Source organism: Syngnathus floridae, chromosome 2 (genome assembly GCF_059516105.1).
Source record: "Syngnathus floridae isolate MCC-2025c chromosome 2, RoL_Sflo_1.0, whole genome shotgun sequence".
NCBI classification, from domain to species: Eukaryota; Metazoa; Chordata; class Actinopteri; order Syngnathiformes; family Syngnathidae; genus Syngnathus; species Syngnathus floridae.
In genome coordinates this window covers 22,682,535-22,706,784 of record NC_142414.1, presented here as the reverse complement: position 1 = coordinate 22,706,784, position 24,250 = coordinate 22,682,535, and the positions used below count along the sequence as shown (strand labels likewise).

At 41.8% G+C, this 24,250-nt stretch overlaps 1 protein-coding gene across 5 annotated transcripts in view; it reads left to right on the top strand.

Moving 5' to 3' along the window:
• The window catches only part of bsna (bassoon presynaptic cytomatrix protein a), a 68,302-nt gene that overhangs the window by 3,712 nt on the left and 40,340 nt on the right, over positions 1-24,250 (top strand). For 4 of the 5 annotated variants that reach the window (XM_088364314.1, XM_088364328.1, XM_088364322.1 and 1 more), the window contains exons 2-3: positions 6,716-7,367; positions 20,865-22,955. In XM_088364314.1, coding sequence (XP_088220440.1) covers positions 6,716-7,367; positions 20,865-22,955 — 2,743 coding nt within the window. Of the gene's footprint in view, positions 1-6,715; positions 7,368-20,042; positions 20,151-20,864; positions 22,956-24,250 lie in introns of those variants that run through there. The other variant, XM_088364334.1, reaches the window with a different exon arrangement.

Sequence of the window (24,250 nt, the reverse complement as noted above, 5' to 3'; positions counted from 1 at the left end):
GAAAATGAAGACGGGAATCAAGAGCAATGATGTCCAGATGGCTCAGTGAAAGGAACTTAGAGGTAGTGAGAGAGAGAAGGAGAGAGAGAGAGAGAGAGAGAGAGAGAGAGAGAGAGCGAGAGAAGTAGAGAGAAAGCACATATGGAACAGAACATTTGCTTGCTGTGGTGTCACGTGTTCATGTTCCATCTGAGTCAACTCACTCATGCCGGGCTGGTTTACGCCCACTTTGTTGACTGTATTTGCATATGCCCATATGTGATCTATATCTCTGTGAACATATAATCATGAACAAATTGAAAAAAAATCACAAGTTACAAGACTGGAATTTGTTAAACTGTATTGTGACAAGAGACAAACGCTGATTAGTGCGTCCGGCTCACTGTGCGGTTGTGGGTTTGATTCCGGCTCCAGCCTTCCTGTGTGGAGTTTGCATGATCTCCCCGTGCCTGTGTGGATTTCCTCCGGGTACTCAGGTTTCCTCTCACATCCCAAAAACATGCATGGTAGGCCCATTGAGCACTCCAAATTGCCCATAGGTGTGATTGTGGGAGCAAATAGTCGTTTGTCTATGTGTGGGCCTGCACTTGGCTGGCAACCAGTACAGGGTGCAATATTTATTGGGACAAATAAGTCAAAGGAGATCATTTCCTGCTGCACCCTAAAAGATGTATGTTGTAACTCTGAGCCAAAACAGCAACCTTGTTAAGTGCTGTTGCAAATTTTATTGCAAAACAATTCGACTGCTACACAAAATAAAAAAAACAATATTATGCTTATTATTTTGAACAGTTTGAACTTTTGCATTGGTGGAGATCTAAATGCCCTTGCGGTGCCACGCATATACGTTAAATCCTGGTGATATGTCGTCAGGTGGTAATTCAGTGCAGTTATGTAGTTTGTGATTATTTCGCTGCTTTACCACAGAAAATGAACAGCACTGTTCGCAAAGAAATGTGTCAACTTCTCATGACTTCCATGTTTGTTTCTGAGGCTAATACGCTGCGTTTGGCGTCTATTCTCCCTCGTTGCAGTTGTGAAGGTCACGACATGTTTTCTCATTATGTTGTCGACCAGAATTTGCCGCCCATTCACATGCATGTACGCTTTGGTATAGCTCGGAAAGTATGCAGACAACATCGCCGCTATACAGCTTATTGTGTTGACTCCCATTAGCCTTTCGTCTTGTTTTGTGAAGCACTTTGACAAATGAGTTTCAGATTCATCTATTTGCTTTTTCACAACATTACACTGATTTACCACCCTGTCTGTCCCTTCGCCCTCACTGTGGTTTACCCAAAGATGGTGGTAAAGTAAAATTATCCAGCAACCTCATCATTTCTTTCTTGCCAAGAATTTGAATTGCACAGCTCTTGATGTTTTTTGTATTTTAAATGCACTGCATTCACATTTTTTGGTACTAATGAAGTTGCAATGTGATTAATACAATGCATTATGGGGCAGTGGAGTGTGGCTTGTAAGCTACCATAGAGTTGGCTCATTGGATTTTTCACACACAAGAAAAACATCTGCACTTGAAGCAATACAATGGACTTAATTAATGGAAATACATGCCTTGCATGCTAAAATATCCCTGCAAGAAAAATCTAGCAAAACGTCCTCCTTGAGTCAAAAGTGCACAATCAATCCTCAAAGCTCAAGCTGAGGTAAGTAACAACAACAAAGAGTATTTCTGAGCACTTTGAGATGGTCCCTTAGCAGCAAAGTGACACTTAGCTCTTATGGCTCCCTTTACTGTGAAAGGATTGGCACCACCGAAGACAGAAATGGAATGTTATTATAGTCGGCAAGACTTATTTATTTTTTTGGCGGGGGTAAGTTTTCAAAACTAGGTCATTTTGTCAAATGTGTTCAAAGGTTTGCATTGTGAATGGGATTTATGTTCACCATCTCCCAAACGGGAGTCCAGTTATGCCGACTTGTCTGATTGTGTTAAAATGATTGACAATTCAATTCAGTTTGAACACGTGTGCATTGATCCAAAGTATCTCCAATGAAAATGAATCAGTGAACATGTCAGCTTTTATTTGAATACCAATACATTTCAAATGTTATTGGAAATACGGGTAAGCTAGTGTGCTTCTTCACTACTGGTGAGGTGCGGTTGAGCAAGGCAGCGTCCCCCATCGCTCAGCTCAAGAGCTGCAATTCTGTTTGCACCCCTTTCACTGTAACACATCTGCATGTGTATCATTTGGTTGTCCGTGGCGCGTGCAGCGCAGAAATATACAGCAGTTTGAATTTCCCCATGGGGAGAATAATAATAAAATGAATTTAAATAAAATGAAAGTAGAGATGCCAACCCCTTCATGACCTCTCTGGAATATTTTTTGTCAGTATCATTTTGGTTTTGATAGGAACACTTGCATCTCAGCCAAAACAAACACATGTCATCATAACACTTCCAACACTAATTCAAATGTTCAAAAGTAGTAGTTTAATGCAAACATTTCTTTTACTAATACGTGTTTTCTGAGATGCTAATTACATTTTTCGGTCTAGATTTTTATTCTTCTCTTGATTAATACACCTTGCATGAAAACCAATGCAAATGCATCTTTATATCTTAAGAGTTCCATTCCATTTTACATTACATTACCACCACTAGAAGGAGCCTCTTTATGTTGTTGAGGGATGTGTGATCTGAAGTGCCAGGATGTGGCAGTCATTTTACATTCACACAATATGAGATGGTTACAGATTTGGGATTCAATCACCCAGATTTTGACGCAAATGAGGGACACGGTGCGGCTTAGCTGGGAAAAGTCTACTTCCGTCCCAGCGTACAAAATTGCAAACACCCTCCTTCCGCCAAATTCTACCAGCACGACGCCGAGCAAAACCAAAAGAAAGAAAAGTTAGCTCTCCAGAAGACTTGCTTCAGGAAGGAAAATTGGATCCTACGTTTTGGAATCCCACCCAGAGGAGCTGGACGAGGCGGCTAGGCAGATGCAAGTCTGGGCTTCCCTGCTTAAGCCGCTGCCCCCGCGACTCGCCCTTGGATAAGCGGAAGAGTTGTTTGGATGGCAACTCAATGTGGCACATGCATGGTGGCACAGAATGACAGAGATGTCGGTTTTCAAATATGGTGGTGCATGCTAAGCATAATCATTATTTCAGACCATCCCTTTCTTCACTCTGCTGCCCTTCATTGAGATCATTTTCACACCTGCCGCCATTTGTCATGGCTTTTAATTTCAGGGTCCAAGGCAGTTGAGTCACTCTGTCTTGCCCGTCTGGCTCATTCATTTTCTGTGAAAGGCCGGCTAGCAAAATTGTCAGCCTGTTTGCGGTGTAAATCATCAGGCTGCAGTCAAATGCGTAAATGTTGTTTTTCCTGGTAATGTAATTGCTGCCCGGATGAATGGCCTGGATGAATGGCTCTGCATTATGCGCAACACCTTGTGCTTGGGTCTTTTACAATGCATTCTTCGACAATTATTATTCAGAAGCAACGCAGAAAACAGGCTGTCTCAATAGTCATTCAGGTGGTGCTTCTATTTACTTTCCAATTAGGTCCTTTAGATTGAATTTAGACTAATGATTCAATATTGCAATCCTTATCGTGTTTTTTGGGCTGAGTAAATTATGAAAGGGCACGTCATTAACATTAGCCTTTAGTTTCTTTTGCAAACAGCCTCATGGTTCATTGAACAATTCTGTTTATTTATGTTGCTAATGGGGGTAAAGGAACAGAAGAGTAACTTTTGGCTCCAATATAATGTGAAAGCTATCCTGGCCGGTCCACCAATTATTAAGGACCAACAAAGTCGATCTGGTTGCCATGGCAATGTTCAAAATGTAATTTTGTAAACGACTATACATGACTTCAAAGTTTGGAAGACTTTTAAATATTTTTTTGCAATCATAAGTCTTGTAGTCATTTAAAGACTTCATTTGCATAGAAAATTGGTGGACTCCCCGATATTTGTCCACGGAGAGTTCCAGCTGTGCATTATGTAGTATTCAGTGATGCTATGCACATCATGTTTTTTTCTCAAGACAACCGCTTGCAACCTTTGACAAATATGATGTCATCATATCATCATATTGTACATCGGTAGTGTACGTTTAGTCCATTCCATACAAAAGATCTTCCATGATTACTGTGGAGGTTTTATAGTTTCTGAAAAGGTGCGGCTTTATGAAAGTGCACGAAAAACTGAGGAAAGGCATCACTACCGATTAGATGTATCAAATTGTACCACAAACATGTGAGACCGATGCAAGATTGACTTGGATTATTTCCTCCTTGGCTGTGTAACCACTGGCCAGTAGATGAGTCAGCTGATGCAGCAAAGTGAGATGGAAAAGATCAATTCAAGCAGCTGCAGCACCACTAAAGCAGATAAACATCTTGCTCATTTCCTCTCCCATTTTATACACACGGCAAAAGATTGCGAAGATGGCATCATTGTGTTTACTTTGCTCACATCAAACTTGTAAGCGCCTTCTCAATCTCGAGACGTGAGCAGGACGAGGCTCTCTTGTCAAAACAATAACAACAGAATCTTTAATCCAGCTCTTGTATTGGATCTCACAAGATTGTGTAGACGTGTTGCTGCTGCATTTAAGTTTTAGACATTAACTATTTTTTCCCAGCTGTGCACTAAAGCTTATCCTTTTCTTACTGTACTGCGGTTCCCTCACCAGCTTTTTAAGCCTCTTATTCTGTCTTCTTCCACCATCACCCAGCTGCCTGAATTAATGGAGCTTTGAGCTTCCTGTTGAGTCACTCTATCAAATACACACATGATGAGACAATGTGCAAACAAAGCATACATAGCAGAATTCCCTCACAATGTTTTCCTGCGCGCAAATATGATACCATTATTTAATGTCTTAAAGTTCTTGGTTTCTACTTTCGTACGACCGAAACACACACTCTTGTCACAATCTGAAGGAGCACATTTGCTGCTTCTTCACAAATACGTAATTTTTTTGGTATTTTGGTCCAATTCATCACCCCACCCTTTGTTGTAGGGCCCTTAACTACCTTCTTGCTTGGGGCGCCAGGGGATGCCACTTTATGTACAGCAAGGCTGTCCAAACGTTTTGCAAAGTGGGGCAGATTTGGTGAGGTGAAAATGTCTGGGGGCTGACCGCTTATCTTAACCTGGCAAGAGCCAGATTGATATGTGAATCCCCAGACAGAGTTCTTCACAGTATCAATGTGGGACTGCTCCACTGTGATATGCTCGGGAAAGGTGGGACAATTGAGTGCAATACTTCAAGCTGATTGGACGATGTGGCAACTTATGCAGCCTACCAAACTTTGGTTTTCAGCAATCACGGCAAGGGAAGTCCTAATCGGGAAGTTATAGAAGCGCAAACCTCTAAAAATTCACATTGCGTCTCTCGTTGCTCTTCTTCCGAAAGGAAGCTGTGAGTAACTTCTCAAGAGCAGGATTAATTGCAGTGCCCATGCATTATTACAACCAGTTTGGTTGGTTCGTTTGTTTTCCCCGGCCTCAGCGCTTCTTGCTTTCGTCGCAGCCTCATATCCCACCAACAATAACATTGTTGCTTTGTGACTGGCCCGGTCAACTAGTGACCGGCTTGGAGGAAATCAGCAAGCTCAGGACAAGTTGGAGTGTTGTATTTTTTTGAGCTCACAAATACCGTGAGAATTCAGCTACCATGCAAAGTTACACTGAGCTTCTAGTTTCTCTAATTGTTCACGAACGTTGTAGTTTGCATGTTTCTTCTGGTAGTGTTTCTTGATAATGAATTTTTAGAAAATTGCCAGCCGCTCAACGAACTTGGCAGACACAGTTGTTTTTTTATTTCGGAAATAAAAATATGCCAATTTCTACTTGTCCTGGAAGCAACAGCCCCTCTGGAAAGTGCCACACAAAAGTCATGCAGCGAGAGGTTCAGTTTGACACCGAACACAACCTTGGGATCGGTGTGTTCGGAGAGGCAGCGTGCGCTCGGAGCATATTTCCGAAAGCAACCAGGAACAGGTCTGTGCCCATCTTCTGGTGAAATATAGTTTCCTTTTTTCTGTACATTTAGTTTTCTTCTGTGGTTGGCGGTGCTGAGGGACGACAAGTTCTTAATATTATGCCAGAAGCTGGCGGCCGGTAGAAATTTGAACACGGGCCGCATTCGGCCCACTGCGATTGCAATTCACACATGCGAGATGTGTGTGTGTGTGTGCGTGTGTGTGTGTGTGTGTGTGTGTGTGTGTGTGTGTGTGTGTAGCCTGCTATGCTCCCTTTTAATTGCTCTGTGCCTGTGGTTGTTGTGAGTTCCTTTCCCAGCTTTCATCAGCACCCTGGACTAATTATTTTTGCGTTTTTCCCCCTCAATACTGTTTCTGTCAATCTGGTTGTAAGAAGATAATGGGATTGCCTACCAAACATTGACATTTAGGATTCTTAATTGCTTATTCATCCAGTACTATGTTAAATGAATCCGTTTCCCATACAGTTACGGAACAAACTTGAAATAGGATTAACACACGCGCACACACGCACATGCACTACACATTTGTGTTTGGTTTTCTTTTCATTTTAGGACGTGTTTAGATTGACCCAGCATTAGATTACTTGCTTGTTATTATGATACAGTTTGTGCGAGCAGCAGGTGCAAATGTTGACGTATTGAAAATCAACCACTTTCGGTTTGTACTCAAGGTACAAATGACTTGATGTCTAATTTTTGTCTTCTTTTTCTTCTTCTCTTTCAGGGGACCAATGGGTCAGATGGGTAGCCCCAAACTTGGCATGCAGCAAGGAGTTCAAGGTGGAGGCGGGATGGGAGGAATAGGAGGTTTAGGAAGTGGGATGGGTGGAGGAATGGGAGGCAGAATGGGCGGAGGAATGGGAGGTGGGATGGGAGGCGGAGGAATGGGAGGTGGGATGGGAGGAGGAATGGCCACTGGAGGTGGAATAGGCTCGAGAAGCGGTGAGCCCTATCGCCTGGCCGCCCATGACACCCCAACCTCCCCGCGTCACATGCAGTCAGGCCAGGGGTCCGGAACTGGACAGGGCTCAGGCCATGGGATGAGTCACAGTCCAGCCGGGGCCGGCATGGGGGCCCATGCAGGGCAGAGTCCCGGCCAGCACGCCTCCAGACGAAACCTGCAAGTCGACTTTAACAGTTCGGGCGGCTCCAGGACTGGCCGCTCCCCCTCGGTGTCACCAGACCGTGGTGTGACACCCACCTCGCCCTACTCGGTGCCACAGATCGCGCCCATGCCAAAGAGCAAACTGTGTCCGGTGTGTACCACCACAGAGCTCTCCAACCCACCAGCTGTGCCCAACTACAATATCTGCACCCAGTGTAAGGCCACCGTGTGTAACCAATGTGGCTTCAACCCAAACCCACACCTCACTGAGGTAGGTTGCGCTTGCATATGCCTTGGTAATAATAATAATGACAATATAATAAATTATTATTTCAATTCATTGCTTGGTCGCACTTTACTGTTATACACATTACTGCTGTACTGTAAAACCTGATTGGGAGTTACATTGTGCTGGTCTAAGTTACAGGAAATTTGAAATGAGCCTTCAGCATCATTGTTGTACTAAACACCCCCCCTTCACCATTGCTTGGTCGCACTTTACTGTTATTCACATTACTGTTATACTGTAAAACCTGATTGGAAATGATTTCTGTGCTGGTCTAAGTTACTGGAAATTTGAAACGAGCCTTCAGCATCATTGTTGCAGCCTGTAATCTAATAAGTGCTACTTGCATCCATAAGATGTCACATCATAACATCAGATAGCATTTAGCAGAGAGGAGAGTGATGCCAATTAGGAGGATCAGCAAGAGATTACACTTGTTTTGATTATGTTGGGATTCAGTTCATTAGTGACATGGGTCGCTGACTGTTATTTGATTGTTTTGACCTGGAATTGTAGTTCAGCATGTTATAGACATTCATGCATGTATTATACACGTAGACTTACATAAGGAGGTTAACGTTTCCCCGTCCCCCATAATTATGATTATGATTATGTTTTTTGAGCTCACCTGCGTTTTACAGGATGCTCCTGTCTCTTTTGAAACATGGGTGAACTACATGAAGCCATTTCCATCATCGTGCACTGCTATTGCCAATTTATCACTTTAAATGGATACAATTTTGCAAGAGATGCAGCTTCTTATTAATATGGATGAGAAATTTTTAAACGCCCACACTCCCTGATGTGTTTATGTTTCTCTTATTGTTGTTGAAAAATGACATCTGGGAAAGATGTTAAAAAGCTGTTGTGTGGAAGCTAGTCATTGAATGATTAAGAGCAGGAAAAGTGTGGGTGTTGACCCCTTGGGATAAGTGGAGGTGCTTGAACACCCACATCCCCAACAGGTGCAACGCCTCTGGACACACCATCTGATATCCATACTGTCGCTGTCCAATGTCCAATATATTTATTATATTTATTTATATGTGAAGCCCAACCTACTCTGTTATAGCTATTATAGTATGTACTATATCACACATTGCAAAATCTATGGGAATTATTTTATTGTTGACCAAAGACACCCAATTTTGCTTTGCCCCAAAATCTATTCGGTAAATAAAATCTGTTCAGTAACTACAGTCAAATTATAAACCCGTTCCATAAAAATTATACTCATGAGAAGTTTGCATGCTCTCGCCGTGATTGCATACATAGGTTTTCTCCAGATGCTCCGGTTTCCTTCGGCTCCCTGTTTCTTGCCTATAGTCTGCTATGCTTAGTTCACCCTTGACCCAAATAAGGACAAGCGCAATATGAAATGGATAGATTAGTAGATCGCATTGGTCAATGGTTACAACCAAGTGATTAAAGTTTGTCAGTTCACAGGGCATTACATCAAAATAGAGTCAATAATAAAGGCAGCACTCGCTCACTGTGTATAATTATGCTAACCTGGGAGATGGGAAACCCATTTAGCAGCCTAGAGTGGTGGTAATGCAAACTGATGGTATTGTATTTTTTTGTGTCCTGAGCAACCAATATTCTGGGAAATATCAGACCCACTCCATCGGTAGGGCCATCCCAGCAGAAAGCATGTCCGCTTTTAACCAAAGTGCCTCTAGTGTGTAAAAATGGACAGTATCTGTATTGTAGTGTTATTTATTGAACCTTCATTTACTTAGGAACATTACGACAACTCTTCTCACGTGGAGTTCTATTATGATGATAACAACGCTAAATTTGGCCTTTGTATGTGTGAAGAAATGATAAACATATCATTTGTTGCTATTTCCGATATAAATGCATTCATTCAACTCTGTCTCTCTTCCTCTGTCTCTCGTTCTCGCTGCCATTTGTCATCAGACTCTTTTGCAGACAATGTCTTCTTCCCTACAGCCTGTTTGTTGTTCAACACACTGCATGCTAATTTTAGACTCAGTGTGCATACATGGCTGCTGACAGAGATGTGCTGCTTATGTGTGTGCGTGTGTGTGTTACGCGTGTAAAAGGGGAGAGAAAAGAAGGGATTAATTGGTTTCAGCAAAAAAAAAAATCTGCAGATTGAGGTTTCACTGCCTGTCAAACATGTTTTATGTTCAAATGTGTGAGTTCATTTGAATACTTTTTTTCTGGCAACAGTATATCATTCTAGCTCTCGTGCATCCCAAGGGTGTTTGATGGGGATGAGGTAAGGGTTCTGTGCAAGCTCCACACCAAACTCATTCAAGCCTGCAGAAAATGGCCTTTTCTTAAACCGTTCCCATTCCATTGCGTACAATCATCGCAAATATCTTTCGAAGATGAACAATTAAGATTGAGGGCTCAATAAGTCAACTTATCAATGAATTCATTGATTAAGAAGTGTGACCGCAGCTACCTATCCACCCATTTGTCACACTCTAACCACTTGTTCCAAAATAAGATGTTTACTTGATTATTCATAAACTGCAACACATTTCTTATTCCCACATATTTTAAACAGTGAGATGTCATCCTTCAAATCCCAGTACCATGCATCAAAGAAACGTAGGTCTTTGTGATTTTACTTTAGACAAAGTATTCTGCTCACTTTGTATATTAGTTATCTCCGCAGGTGATAAGTTAAAGTCATTTCCTGAGCTTGCAATTACTTCACATAATGTGCCGGGAATGAGCAACTCCAGTGCTATTTCATTGCAGGGAATTGTGACTAAATCAATGATTCATTTTCTTTTTGTCCGCTGCTTTTCATATTTCAGATTCACATTCATTATTTTCCCTTCACATCTTTCTCCTTCTTCTCTCAAACCGTATGTGTGTATGTGAAAATGGGGGTTGCTACTTGTTTCCATTTAGAGAAAAAGAGAAGCTTTATTCAAATACTAAACCGGAAAATTGTGTGACGCCATCCACATGATCATGACAATGAGACTTAGGACATGAGACACAAGACACACTTTGGGCTGGTCGTCTGTCAGTTGCAGTGTATGTATGAACAAACAACCAGTCACACTCTTGTACACACTGTCAACGACTTGCCCCCTTTTTTATAGGCATTTTGGACTGACACAATCTTTAGTCGCAAAACCTCAAAATGAAAGGCGATGAAAGGTCCGATGATTTTGTGCTAGTTTACAGTCTAGAAATTTGGGTCAAATTCCAAATCCTACAGCCTCAGGGGCATTCCTCTTAATACGAATCATTACAGCGCGCACTGATGGTTTGTTAAAATGTCAAAACATCGTTTGTATCTTCAGTCTATGAAGGAGGCTACAGTGACTAAAACCTATAGGGGGCACTACATTAACGTTTATTGGCCTCTCCGCTCCCTTTCCCTCTAGTATAAGGGTGCCCTTATGGCTCGTTATCTTCCTGCTTCTTCTCCTTTCACTTATCTTCACGCCCTTCCTCACACCCCTCTGAGCTGTGTGCCAAAGATGGGGGAGGAGGATTTATTTTTCCTCCTGCATGGAGAGAATCATGTCTATTCTGGGAAAGTAGGATGAGATGGAAGGTAAGAGAGAGGAGGGGGGCATAAAGATGGGGAGAAGGTGAGAGAGTCGAGGGTTCTCTCCTCACATGCATTAACTATAAGAAGTTCCTTTAGTCAAGCAGGTGGACAGGACGCTCTCACAATGACGAGTAAACACATGCATATGTCGTGTGTGGTTACGCGTGTACTTTGACCAACACACAAACGTTGACTTGAACACATCCGCACCGAGAGGATGCAGCTGCAAGCCCAGCAGTTCAAGCGCGGGAATTCCTAATGAGGCGTTTTAAATGATGAATGCATTCTGCTGGCACTCACATGGCTGCAGATGGGAGGGAGGATGGCGCCGGCCGCGGCTTTCGAGCTAGGCTGCAGCTCCACTGTGACAAAACAAAAATACCAATGTGACCAATAAACTGAAATATTTTAATTGTGCTTCCACTTGAAGCTTACTGCAAAAGTGACGCATAAAGTCAAAGACAATCAAAGTGTTTAATCAAACCAGCCGCTTTACGATAGCATATAATACAACATGACATAGATGGGCAAACGGAAATTAACATTGACGTTATTGTTATTATAAACTTTTCAAACAGCTGCTAATTTCCCACACTGAACATCTACATCTGTGGGAGCAACAACTATTCCTGGAGTTTAAATAGAAACTTTCTGTGCCTCTTATCAAGTCAAGTCTAGTTTATTTATATAGCACTTAATCACAGATATGTCTCAAAGGGATTCACATGGCCACAACTAATAATTATTCTCAACATCCTCTGATCTGTGCTGGAATTGAACCTGCAGTGACGAGTGCATGCAAGGTACCTAAATATAACACCTGAGTCTTTTGTAAATGAATTCCTCGATGCAGTCATGTCAGTGGCTTTGCAAGAAAAAAACTGTCAATGATTTACCTATCCCTAACTCAACCTATTCCCAACGTCAAAGGTAAAAGTAGTAATGCGGGCTTGCTCACACATCACAGCACAGGGGGGACATGAAGGTGGCAGAGTAGCATAACTAGAAGCTGCAGGAGGATTTCCAAAGGTTGGCTGGCTGCTGCCCCAGTGCGATAACGCCTTGCTTTGACTGAGCTTTGCAAACGCGTCTGCACTGGAAGGGAGATGTCTTATCTCCCATTTCCTTCTCCCGCACAACAGACACCCTTTTGTGGCGACTGCTGTACCCAAATACAGCAAAACAACAGTGGCAAGCTAATAACAACCTTTAGCATTGAACAAAGAAAGCAATAACCATGCACAAAAAAAGCACACAGAATTAATTAGAGAGACATATTCTTGTAACTACTCTGAGCTACACTCGGGGTCTAAGCAGACATGAACTGCTAATAGAAATGAGACACGGCTAGGTCACACTAAAGTGGGGTTGAGAGCTGATTGGATGACATAAAGAGACACGGCTTATGACTTCAGATGTAAAACTAAATTGTTGCGTGTTTCCCGCATATGCTGTACGTATTGCAATATGTATATTTGAGATTCGTGTTCCCCAACCTTTATTCAGGTATTTTGCGATGTAAGACAAAAATGTCACAGAAACTGGATACACGGGTTTATGTATGTTCTGCCATGCAATGGAAGCGTGGTTAACAATTCTGCCTGTCACTGTCATATGTAGATTGATGAATAAGGATACATATTGTACTGTGCATTGTATATTGTTTAGATAATCAAACTAATTATCCTGAGGAAGACCAATAAATGTGTTAAAGGAAAATTAAATGTGACAGACCACAAAATTCAAAGACAGACCATCCAGCTTCATGAATTGCTTTGATGTAGACACATTTCATCAATTAAACATTTAATGAAATTTTAAAATCCATCATGTCTTCCGTTCTTCTGATTTAGTAGTAGTTTAACAGCATTTTGGAATTGCATTTACACATAACATATTTCATATTCATATTAATCCCCCTGCAAATTTATCACACTAAAAGTCTTATCCGCCTATAACAGACCCATCTATCCATCCACAATCTTCTTGTGTATTCACAGTTTGTCCACTGCCACTGATTGTGTGTGCATGCGGTTGGCAGGGAAGCTGCGATCACACTGGGTTTGTTCCAAAGCGCTGAGACAGATTTTAATTAGGAAACATACGGTACGATCCTAATCAATACCATCGAACCCTTTGAGGTTGTTCAATAGAAAGAGAGGTGTGTACGTGTGTTTGGTGTTCACCCATTTTTTGTACCGCTTAAGTTGTGGGTGACCATTCAATCGCAGGGCACATGCAGACCACTAATCATTCTTACCCGTACACAACATACGTATTTAGAGTCTTCAATAATACCAGCCTAATCGAAATATGACTTCAAAATTAGTGCAAGTGCAAATGCCTTAAAGTGAGTGTTTTGTTCCCAATATCAGCACACACATATTATTGTACTGTCTTTTTGTTCTGCAAGCTAGTGAAGGTACACACACGGCATATGAGATAATACAACCGGTTGTGTGTGAGTGTGTCAGTGGCTCCTGCTGCTCGCAATGGAGGCAGAGGAAGATAGCGAGAGTGTTGTGCACACAGCTGGAGAGTGCAGCACCTGCGAGGCGCCAATTATGGTTCATTGATCGCACTTTTCCTAGCTATTATTTCCGCGGTGTGTGTAATTGTGTGGGAGTCAGTGAAGTTCACAAAGCCAGTGTGACTCCCACTTTTGAATGTGTGATTGACACATGCAACTTCTAAAATACACTTCTGTGCCTCATACGGACTAGTTTCCAATTGATTAGATGTGGAAAACACCGGTCAATAGTCATCGGGTGTCTATTTGCAGTTAATCAAAGAGGTCACCGTTCTTGCATTGAAGGATGACTAATATGCGTGTGCATTTTCATAACTAGCGAGTGAATCTCTGTGCTTTGTTATTGGAAAAGTTCCAGGAACGTCCTTCCAGCTTGCGGAATATTGATCAGTGCATTCGTCTGTAAGTCAAGTAAGCCAGAAAGACAAATTGTTCCTTCATTGGAGTCATTCTGCATATCAGCCTCCAATCAATGTCGACTGTCAGTCATACTGCAGTCACTGTTCATCCGACAGAAGTGAGTACAAACATTTGTAAACATTTTAGCTTTTCACGGGTGGCGCAGCACCCAAATAAATGATATTGTAATACAATTTCTGTTGGGGTTGTTTTAACTTTAGACTTTGTAGTCGCTTTTGTTGCTATCGGTTTAGTTACTATTGCCAATGTGTTGAGTTATTATGTGGGCAGAGTTAATTTGTGAGCTGCACACTAACTACTTTATATTCTCGCAGTGTTGTCCCATACATACAATAAAATACCGATCCAATCCAAGAGACAGATTGTGACCCTGTGTCAGGTTTGAAGGCTCCGCATAAAATATCCTGCACTGTCTTAAAAAACAAAAAACAAAACAGTTTTTTTTGGTCATGAAGCAGAAGGCCACAAAGAAGAGGGAAAAAAACAAAATGAAGGACAAACTGGATATTTTGAGAAGTTGGTCAACTACACCTCCCATTTTGGTGACAGACGCTATCTGCCCTTTGCTTACAAGTACATATTAAAGTATAAATAAAGTTAAGCATTACCATAACATATACACGATCAATGAGTAATCGTGTTTCCTAAATTTCAGTATCTCAGTTCAACTATCAACTAATTTTTAAATCAAAACAATCTTGAATATTATTTTTTCCAGCTCTAATACATATTATCCCATACAAAAGATCAATGACATATAAAATGCACAACTTTACATGCAGGCATGTTTTTAGGATATATCAGTCAGTCTTGACGGCTTTAATTCTTATGTTCCATAATGTTTCAATCAGAGATTTGAAAAAGTAAAAAATCTAAATAGGTGAAACCATTCCTGATCAAACCTGTGAACTAACGCTAACACTGGAGCAGTCCTTGTCAGTTGTCTCCCCATTTCTTTGCCCGCTTGTTTTCCTGAGCCCAAAAGCAATTTACAGCATTTTGATGGACAGGTCTATTAGCGTAAATGCTTTGTGTGGGTTTCAAGATGTAAGTGCATATGGATCCTGCGGGAGCCTGTGGAGCCGTGCAGTGCACAAAGTGTGGCCAATTGTGAGTGTGTGTACTTGAGTGTTTGGTACTGTATGTGTGCGTGCATACGGTCCAGGCTCAGATTTGTAGAGTATGTAATGGGCTATATTGTATTACACTTTGGACTGCCACACTTAACCGCAAACAGCTTCAAGTACTTGCTTACTTTACATTACCACACTCCGAATCTTGCTTGAACCGCGTCACCATCTTTGAGTGTTCAAATAATGGATCTTTCAAGACAGCAACTCTTTATCTGGTCATACTTTCTTCATGCAGCTTGGGGCTTGAACCAGTAAATGCTAAATAAATACCGCCCAAAAAAGCACTGAAAGAATTATGTTATTCATACGTCACTGCTGTAGTTGACTCATTGCTTCCCGTTAAGTATGAATCCAGCCATTCATTTTTTACACTATTAATAGCATTGCAGGTGTGCTGAATCCTGTCCCAGCTTACTACTCTACTGGTCACCAGCCATTCAGAGGGCCTTTTAAAACTTTGAATACATTTTTGCGTGTTCCTGCTGTGTCATCTATTTTTATGATACTGCCTCACTGTCTTAAATTACACAAGTGAGCAGCGACTATATATCAAATCCATTACCCTGATTAATGTCCATGTAGTAAAGTTATCAATTCACATCTGCTTGTTGAATGCCTTGCATTTGATTTTTCAGGTCCAACTTAATCTTTCTATAGCTGTTATAGGCCTGTTTTATTTCAAATGTACAGAAAAATGCTATTAATTATACCTTAACACAATAGTTTCAAAATTGAGATTATAATTATAGGCTGCAAACAACCGTACTAATATGCAGTGGTGAACTGCGTGTTTGGCACAGTTGGGATTTACCCCGCTTAATCCACCTCTTAACACAATCATGTTGCAATACAAGAAATCATCAGATGAAAACACAATATAATAGCGCACAATGGTGCCATAGACATCACCCAGAGCAGTTCAGAGTAATAATATGTTAAAAAATGTTATTTCAGGCCACCTACAAGATCTGAAGCAAATATAAAAATCTACCAGGTTAGAGGAACACTCCCATTGCAAATATATCCTGTTTGAATTTACCACAGTTAAATGCTGGTTCCAATTCATACCTATATGGGAGAGCCACGAGAGGACAAACAAACAAAAACACCCAAAAATAACAATGCATGCTTTCCATTGAAGTGCAGGTTAAAAGATGCTCCAGTGAGGGACCTAATCAGTAGTGACCATGTCCACTTTTGTCAGGCTAAGCGACATTCAGGGCACTCTGACATGTGTTATACATAAAATGTCGACAGGGACAGTCTTGTATTGATTAAACAAGCCCCTTATTTCCATTTAGAGTGCTAATATCATCAAATTCATGTGACTTAGCTTGATCGAATGAACGAGGGAACAACTGCAGGATGGTTTTCATGTATGAGGAGCCATTAAAATGTGCTGAGGTGCCCTTGAAGTAAAGCATTTATCATACAAACAGGACAACTACCTTTTAACATGCATTGGACACTTGCCAGCATCTTTGGTCCTTTGCAGTTAGATTCTATGATGTCATCTCATGCCTGTTCAAAAATATGCACCCCGGTGACACGCATGATATTGGCTGAGAAGTTACTCTAACACATGCTTTTCGTGTTTGTGACGTGTGTCATGGTAACAGTTTCAGTGCGTGTTATCCCACTTACAGTATACTTAGACACCCACCTTTAAATTGAATAAGGTGATGTCGTCACTCACTTCTTCCTGGCACCGCGTAGTCTGTAAAAGGGATTATTAAATTTATATTAGGGCACAATTGGCTGCACTTTTGGTAGTCACTTGGCTGTTTTAGAGGGTAAACATATAAATACACTGTAAAGAGTACATTTTATAGAACATACATGAAAATATTACTAATGTGTTCATAGACAATTAATTTAACATGTTAATTGCTATTTTTAATTTGCTTAATTCTAATGAATTTTTTTATTCATCTACCAAGTGTGTGTATAAAAACCGGTTTGAAGTGTATAAAAACTGTTTTCAAAGTGCATAAAAACTGGTTTCGTAACATGTATGAGAAAAAAAACAAATAGCCAAACTGACTACATGCAGGCAAAAAGGAAACAGAAAAATAAGTCTGGAACTGTGTCTACTTGTGCTCTGTTTTATTGATTTATATGTCGAAATATTAGTTTCATGGATTAAGTGAGAAAGGGGTAGGAATCTAAAGTCCTCCTACTTCTTTTCGAGCATTCTTCGTTGTTGTTTTTTTCTGACTTGAATATGGCACTTTAAAGTGTTATTATATTTCATTGTTTTGTTTTTCCTCTTTTCGTGTTTTAAATATGTTTGAAATAATGACATATCAAATCAAATCAAACACCAATATTTCTTAATCACAGTGGAACCTTGCTAGTCAAACGCATGCATATTAGGGGCACATGCTCTATTGGAAATAACAAAATTGGGTAAGAACCAATCGAGGGTCCAGCTAAACTTTTATTAATTTTATAGGCATTTTTAAACCTACATTATATAGCATATGAACAAATTTGTCCTTAGTCATAAGATTGTGATAAAATTCTAAGAAGAAATTTGCAGCAGATTGGCCGTACATTCGTATCACATAATTATGATCGTTTTATCTGCTTAATGTTTTAGCTGGTGCACAGGTGTAAAATGCGCTCAACCACTCTAAGACATAATAAAAGCAACAGAACAATAGGAATATGCAGGGCTCTGTGGCTTATGGAAAATCGTGTCTCTTTTTGATGTTACGGATGGGATGCTATGAAGTATTAACAGACCGGTGGAAGAAAACATTGTCACATGGCAGAAAGAGGCACGCTCAGTACTCATTGTTTTTCATTTGATCATTTTAAATTTATGACCTACAAGTTTTTCATACATAATGGAATTAGGACTTCAGTGTAGGTTAGATATATAACTTGACGTTACGTAGCTACCATAGTTATGCAGAATCCAAGGAAAAAGCAAAACATGCATGCAGAGGTAATAATTTTTATAATGCGAGACCGTCTTTCAAACTCTGAAACTTTACGTAACTTTAATTGTGCATTCCGTGAAAATGTTGCTTGAATTTTTTCCTTGCTGACAATGCGGCAAGACATTCAGGGTCCATTTTGAAAACCCACTGAAGTGAGTTCCTTGTCACTCTGCACCAATGGTGTATGTTTTGTAACCACAGGAACAGACCACTTCACAGCCAGCATTCTATTACATTTCTATTCGCATCAATGCTTGCCATCACTTTCATTAGTCTATTGCCATTTTGTTAGCAGTGAGCAGAAAAAGTGAATCTAATGAGAGGATGGCTCATAACAGTGGTAGCGAGTTCTGTTCCACCCTCATTGTGCTGCTTTGGCTCTTCAATTGAATCTTGCTCCATCGCCTGTTCTCTGCATATCTTTTTATGTCTGCAGGCTAATTAATGACAAATTGGATTATAGAGTCATGCTGAACTCTGCCCAATGGAACGCACAGTCTTCCTTCCACCCCCATTCTCAGATGAGAGTCTGTGATATTGGGAACACTATTTTGACAGATATGACAATCAGATCACACATGAATTGTTTTGTCAGCAATGCCACCAATTTGTGGAAAGATCACCACAGTAAAGGAGAGTGTGTGTGTCTGCCTGTGCATGTTTGTATGTGCACATCTGAGTGCATATATTTGTGTCAAATTCACATAGAGACTTGTTGCTATGCACAATCGATTTGTGGTGGGAATAAACGCATGCGGGTAAGCGCGAGGTGGACTGGACAGGAAAGCCGGAAATAAAGGTTCTTAAAGAATCTATTTTTGAAAATCAGCAAATCCTTAAGTGTAATGCAGTCATGTGATTGGTTTTGATGTCCACGCTGATTAGATGTCACACTTTTGGATTATGGGATCCAAAAACAACAGAAGTATTTTCCTGTACAGTGGAGCCTGTTCTGGTTGATCTCAAGCTATTCCAGAGTGCTGTTGGACCCCTTTTTCATTTGCATTTCACACCATTTTTTTTATACCATGCCTAAGAGGAGGTTTTTAGAATGATACTGGCTCATAAATAGAAGGATGAAAAGTTCAAAGATGATATTCACATATCTGATGTTTTATGTGATATGCAGACATCCTTACGTCTAAAATTTTTGTACAATTTTAGAAGATAACTTTTTGTTGAAATTCGAAACCATCTGTCTTCTGGAGTGGTAATGGCGTTTCCACTGTATTAGATTGGAAACAAATGACATACTGTGATTACATAGAATTTTGTGTGTGTGGGGGTGATTGAGTTATAGGTCCCTGTGGGAAACCCATCTCTGTTAGTCCAGGATTATGTGTTTTTTGGAGTAGAAGTGGATAGATGGTCCTTGGGGCTGGGCTGTTAATGAAGCGCGACATGATTAGACCACAACCAGATTCACTAACTGCTGAGTTGATCCCCTCCGGGATCTACTTTCTTCACATCTTGTTTTTAACAGAACCAATAAATTCAGTTCAGATGTTTGTTCTCCCCTGTATTATTTTGATTGGTGTCATTGTCTAACATAAAATACATTTTTCTTTGATTCTCACGTCAGCTGAGAGCTGTTTCTATTATTTTACTTACACGTAGCTGTAAGATTGAGGGTTATAAGGTTAGACACAATACTCTGGTATATCCTTTCCACAACAAACTACAACCACAGTAATAAGCATGTTGGTAAATTACTCAAAACTAAGCATGATTTTCTTTTAAAGGTCTCATTGTGGCACAGCATGGATGCAATTACATTCTGCAGTTACCATAATCTTGTGCAGATACTTTCTTGATCATCCTCAAAGAGTGTGTTGGAGCAACACTATGGGGGAGATTCAGAAGTGGAGGGGTGGGCGGGTGTAGGAGTGCTGTATGTTTGCGCATTGCATTATGGGAATGAAAGGGGATGGGAGCAATGTGAAGAGATTTACAGTGCTGTGCTCAAGCTGCAGAGATGCTAAAATAGCAGTCGGTATGGTGGCTGAGTGTTAGCGGCTGATGCAAAGCTGTGAGGACAGACGCAACACGAGCGGGTCGACACACTACACAGGAGGTTTTTTGCAGGGTATGTCTTTTTTAAGTCAGAAGATGTGAGCAAACCTGGTCTTTAATTAAGCATCAGTTATCGTCTGGAGGATGAGAGCTGATGTTGAGAGATGATGAAGGGTGAGGCTCATTTCATAATCTTTCTCGTTATATTTGCTTGAGTCTCGTTTATAACTGCTGTGTGCGTGACCATATGGATTTATGTTTGAAAATCTTCTCAGCCACATTGCAGTGATCTCTCAACAGCCACCTATGGCCGAGCTCAGCTTCCAATTCTGGTCAAAATGTGTTGCCAGTTTTCAAAGGAATAAAAAGTGATGGTCATTATGTAAAATTGTCCAAATGCACTCCCTCTGTCATTGCTAGGCATTGAATTAATATAGTATTCACGTGGTTTGTATTGAAGTGGAAGGTGTGTCTTGTGTCAGAGTCTGCTGTGATAGTAATCATCATAAGTCCTGTTATGTTTCACATCTTTCCTGTCCACCTTTGGATTTGTAGGATGTCACTGTATAAGCAGCAGAAAATGTGTGTATTTATTGCATCAGATGAGGAGCTTTCTGTTTTTGATAAACTGAGTTAATAAAAACAACTCAAGTAGACCAACTTTGTCTTGCTTTGTAAACATAGCTCCAACATTGATAGTGACAGTATGTTTATGTGCAGCTCATATACAATGCCACAGTATCCACCCATCCAATTTCTGTACCGCTTGTCCCCACGGGGGGTCACGGAATTCTGTGTAGCCTGAAATGCAATAAAACAAATGATTCAAATGTTAATAACTGAGATGGAGGGCAAAGTTAAAATGTCATTTTGGCTTTCTGTTTGCAGGTCCAGGAATGGCTATGTCTCAACTGTCAGATGCAGAGGGCTCTTGGCATTGATATGACCACACCTCGTTCAAAGAGTCAACAACAGATCCATTCGCCTTCCCATCAAGCGAAACCTCTCGTCCAGCCTCAGCAGGCTGCACCTCAGCCAACACAGCGAGAGACTGCAGCACAGCCCAAACCTTTGGCACAGAGCCAGCCCACCCAGCAACAGCAGCCGCAACAACCGCAGACTCAACTCTATGGCCAGAATCAGTCCTACCCTCAGTCACAGCCATATTCACAGTCCCAAGCATACCCCCAATCCCAGACATACCCACCGTCACAGCAATATCCTCAGTCCCAGCAGTATCCCCAGGCCCAGGAACATCCCCAGGCCCAACAGTATCCACAGTCCCAACAGTATCCCCAGTCCCAGCAGTATCCTGAGCCCCAGCAATACCCCCATTCGCAGCAGTACCCCCAGTCCCAGCAGTACCCCCAGTCCCAGCAGCATCCACAGTCCCAGCAGCATCCGCAGTCCCAGCAGTATCCCCACTCCCAGCAATATCCCCAATCTCAACAATATCATCATTCCCAGCAGCATCCGCAGCCTCAGCATTATCCCCAGTCTCAACAGTATCCACAGGCTCAGCAGCAGCCTTACCAACAATCCCAATCCGGACCCCAGGCTCAGCAGCAGCCTTACCAACAATCCCAATCCGGGCCCCAGGCTCAACAACAGCCTTACACACAGTCCCAATCCGGACCCCAGGCTCAACAACAGCCTTACACACAGTCCCAATCCGGACCCCAGGCTCAACAACAGCCTTACACACAGTCCCAATCCGGACCCCAGGCCCAACAACAGCCTTACACACAGTCCCAATCCGGACCCCAGGCTCAACAGCAGCCATACCAACAGTCCCAATCTGGACCCCAGGCTCAGCAGCAACCTTACCCAGCGTCCCAGTTTGGACCCCAGGGTCAGCAGCAGCAGCAGCAGCAGCAGCAACAGCAGCAGCAGCAGCCTTATCCACAGCCTCAGTCTGGTCCCCAGGGTCAGCAATATCCCCAAACTCAGCAGTATCCACTGGCTCAGCAGCAGCCTTTTCCACAGTCCCAGTCAGGGCCTCAGACACAGCCTCACAGTTCTCAAAACTTACACAGTCACACATCTTCCAGTGGTCCCCAGATCCAGACAGGTCCTTCCCATCAGGGAATGAGGTCTGACTCATATTCCCAGAAAGATCAGAGAACTGCTGGAGGTTCTGCAGTAGGTCCCAACCAACCTGGTGGTCCAAGAATCCCTCACCCTGGTGCTGTGCCCCTCCCTGGCTTGACAAAAGCACCGTCCCAGCCTGATCTAGGTCGTGGCTCTCCCATGCACCAGTCTATGGCACGGCATCATGACCGCACCAGAAGCGCTGGCTCCTCTCCAGCTCACAAGCCCCAGAGTCAGGCCCATCCTCCTGCCCAGGATGGACTGACCAAGCTATTCGGCTTTGGAGCTTCCTTACTCAACCAAGCGAGTACCCTGATCAATGTGGACCCTTTACCAACCTCATCCGTGCATCCCAGTCCCGCACGAGGCAAGGTGGTATTCAGTAATGCAGCCCCTGACAACAAGCAGCCACAACAAGGAGTCTCAGGTGCCAAACCATTTGGCATGGGGGGTTCTCATGGTCCGACTCAAATGGGCGGTCCTCATGCGCCGACCCAAACGGGTGGCTCTCAACCTCCAATCCAAATGGGCGGCCCCCATGCACCTAGCCAAATGGGGGGTTCCAATGCACCAAAGCAACAGCAGCAGACTGTGCCCCAACAACAAGGAATGCCACAGCAGTCCCTTCAACAAAAAGACCCACAACAACCTCAAGGGCAGCAGCTTCGACAAATGCCGTCACATGGGCAAAAGGCGGAACTAAAGCAGGATCCTGCAATGGCTCCCACCGCAGCTCTGCAGCCAGCGAAGCCCAAAGTGAACTGTCCTCTGTGTAAAACAGAGCTGAACATCGACAGCTCTGACCCACCCAACTACAACTCATGTACGCAGTGTCACACTCAAGTGTGCAACTTGTGCGGCTTCAACCCGACACCACATCTGGTTGAGGTAAGGAGAACAACAAATGACACAAAATATCTCACACAATGAAATAAATGTGGGTCCATCAAAACAAAAGGAAAATGAAGAAGTAGCAAAGAAAGAAAAAAATCGCCTAAGGAAAGGTCACATCATAAAGAAAATGAAAGGTGGAAGATCAGCATAAGGGGGGAATCTCAGTATGTTACCATCAACTGATGGAAAAAATATTCCAAATTGAGAGCAGAAGCATGTAACTTGTGCAGACAGGCAGATTGAAAACAAATCGTTTGCTTTGAGGCAGCATGAATCCTTCAGGGTCTTGGGGGAATACAGTTGGTCGTAGTACTGTACTGTGCTACTGCCTAGAGATAGACCTCAAGATAATCCACAAAGTTATATTTAGCTACTACAGCTGGCTGCTAATTTTATTTCGATCAAGCGTATATTTGTGTGTGTGCGTGTATTTGTGTGTGTGTGTGTTTGTGTATGCGTGCTTGTGTTTGCGTGTGTTTGTGTACGCGTGCTTGTGTTTGTGTGTGCTTGTGTTTGTGTGTTGTACAGCTCTAGAAAGAAAACAGGAAGACAGAACAGCATTAAAATAATAACGTAGGAATACAGTATAATATAATATATATACAAACCATGGAGCACCCATGTTTATTTTAACCCGAGAGCTGGTTATTGGGTTGTGATTAATGCCAAGTGCTACCAGTTATCTGAAATATAAATCTGCTTGATTTATTCAAAACTAAATCATTTGCTCATTATCATAGTGCCCTCTAGCTCATTTCTTCAAAGGCTATGATTTGGTCATTTAAAATACTGACCATGAACAATTATTACATCTACTCTTCTCTGTATTTCTTCTCCTTTATTTACACCAATACAAGTGTGATTTAAAAAATAAAAGATATAATTAAATGGAACCAAAGGTTCACTGGTAATTGGTGCTTTCTTTTAGAGGCTACATGTTGCAGACAAAAAGCTGGAAGCGATAAAAGCTGTATAGAAGGGATGGAAAATTCTTTGCATTATCTCAAAATAAATAGTAGAATTAAACACAGACACACACAGTAGCTTGCTGTTTACAACAGTATATCCATCGATAAAAAAATCGAACACTCTAAGATGACAGTGCAGATGACTGGTGGTTTGCAAAAGACAAGAACACTGTGTGACAGCAAAACACTTGATTTCTCAATAATTCATGGCAGTTTCTGAAATATAAATAGTGGGAAAGATTAAATATGTAAAAGGTGGTGGTGTCTCCTGAAACAGCAAAGTAGAGAGTCGCCGGGTTCACTGTGTTTCATTTGGCCGGC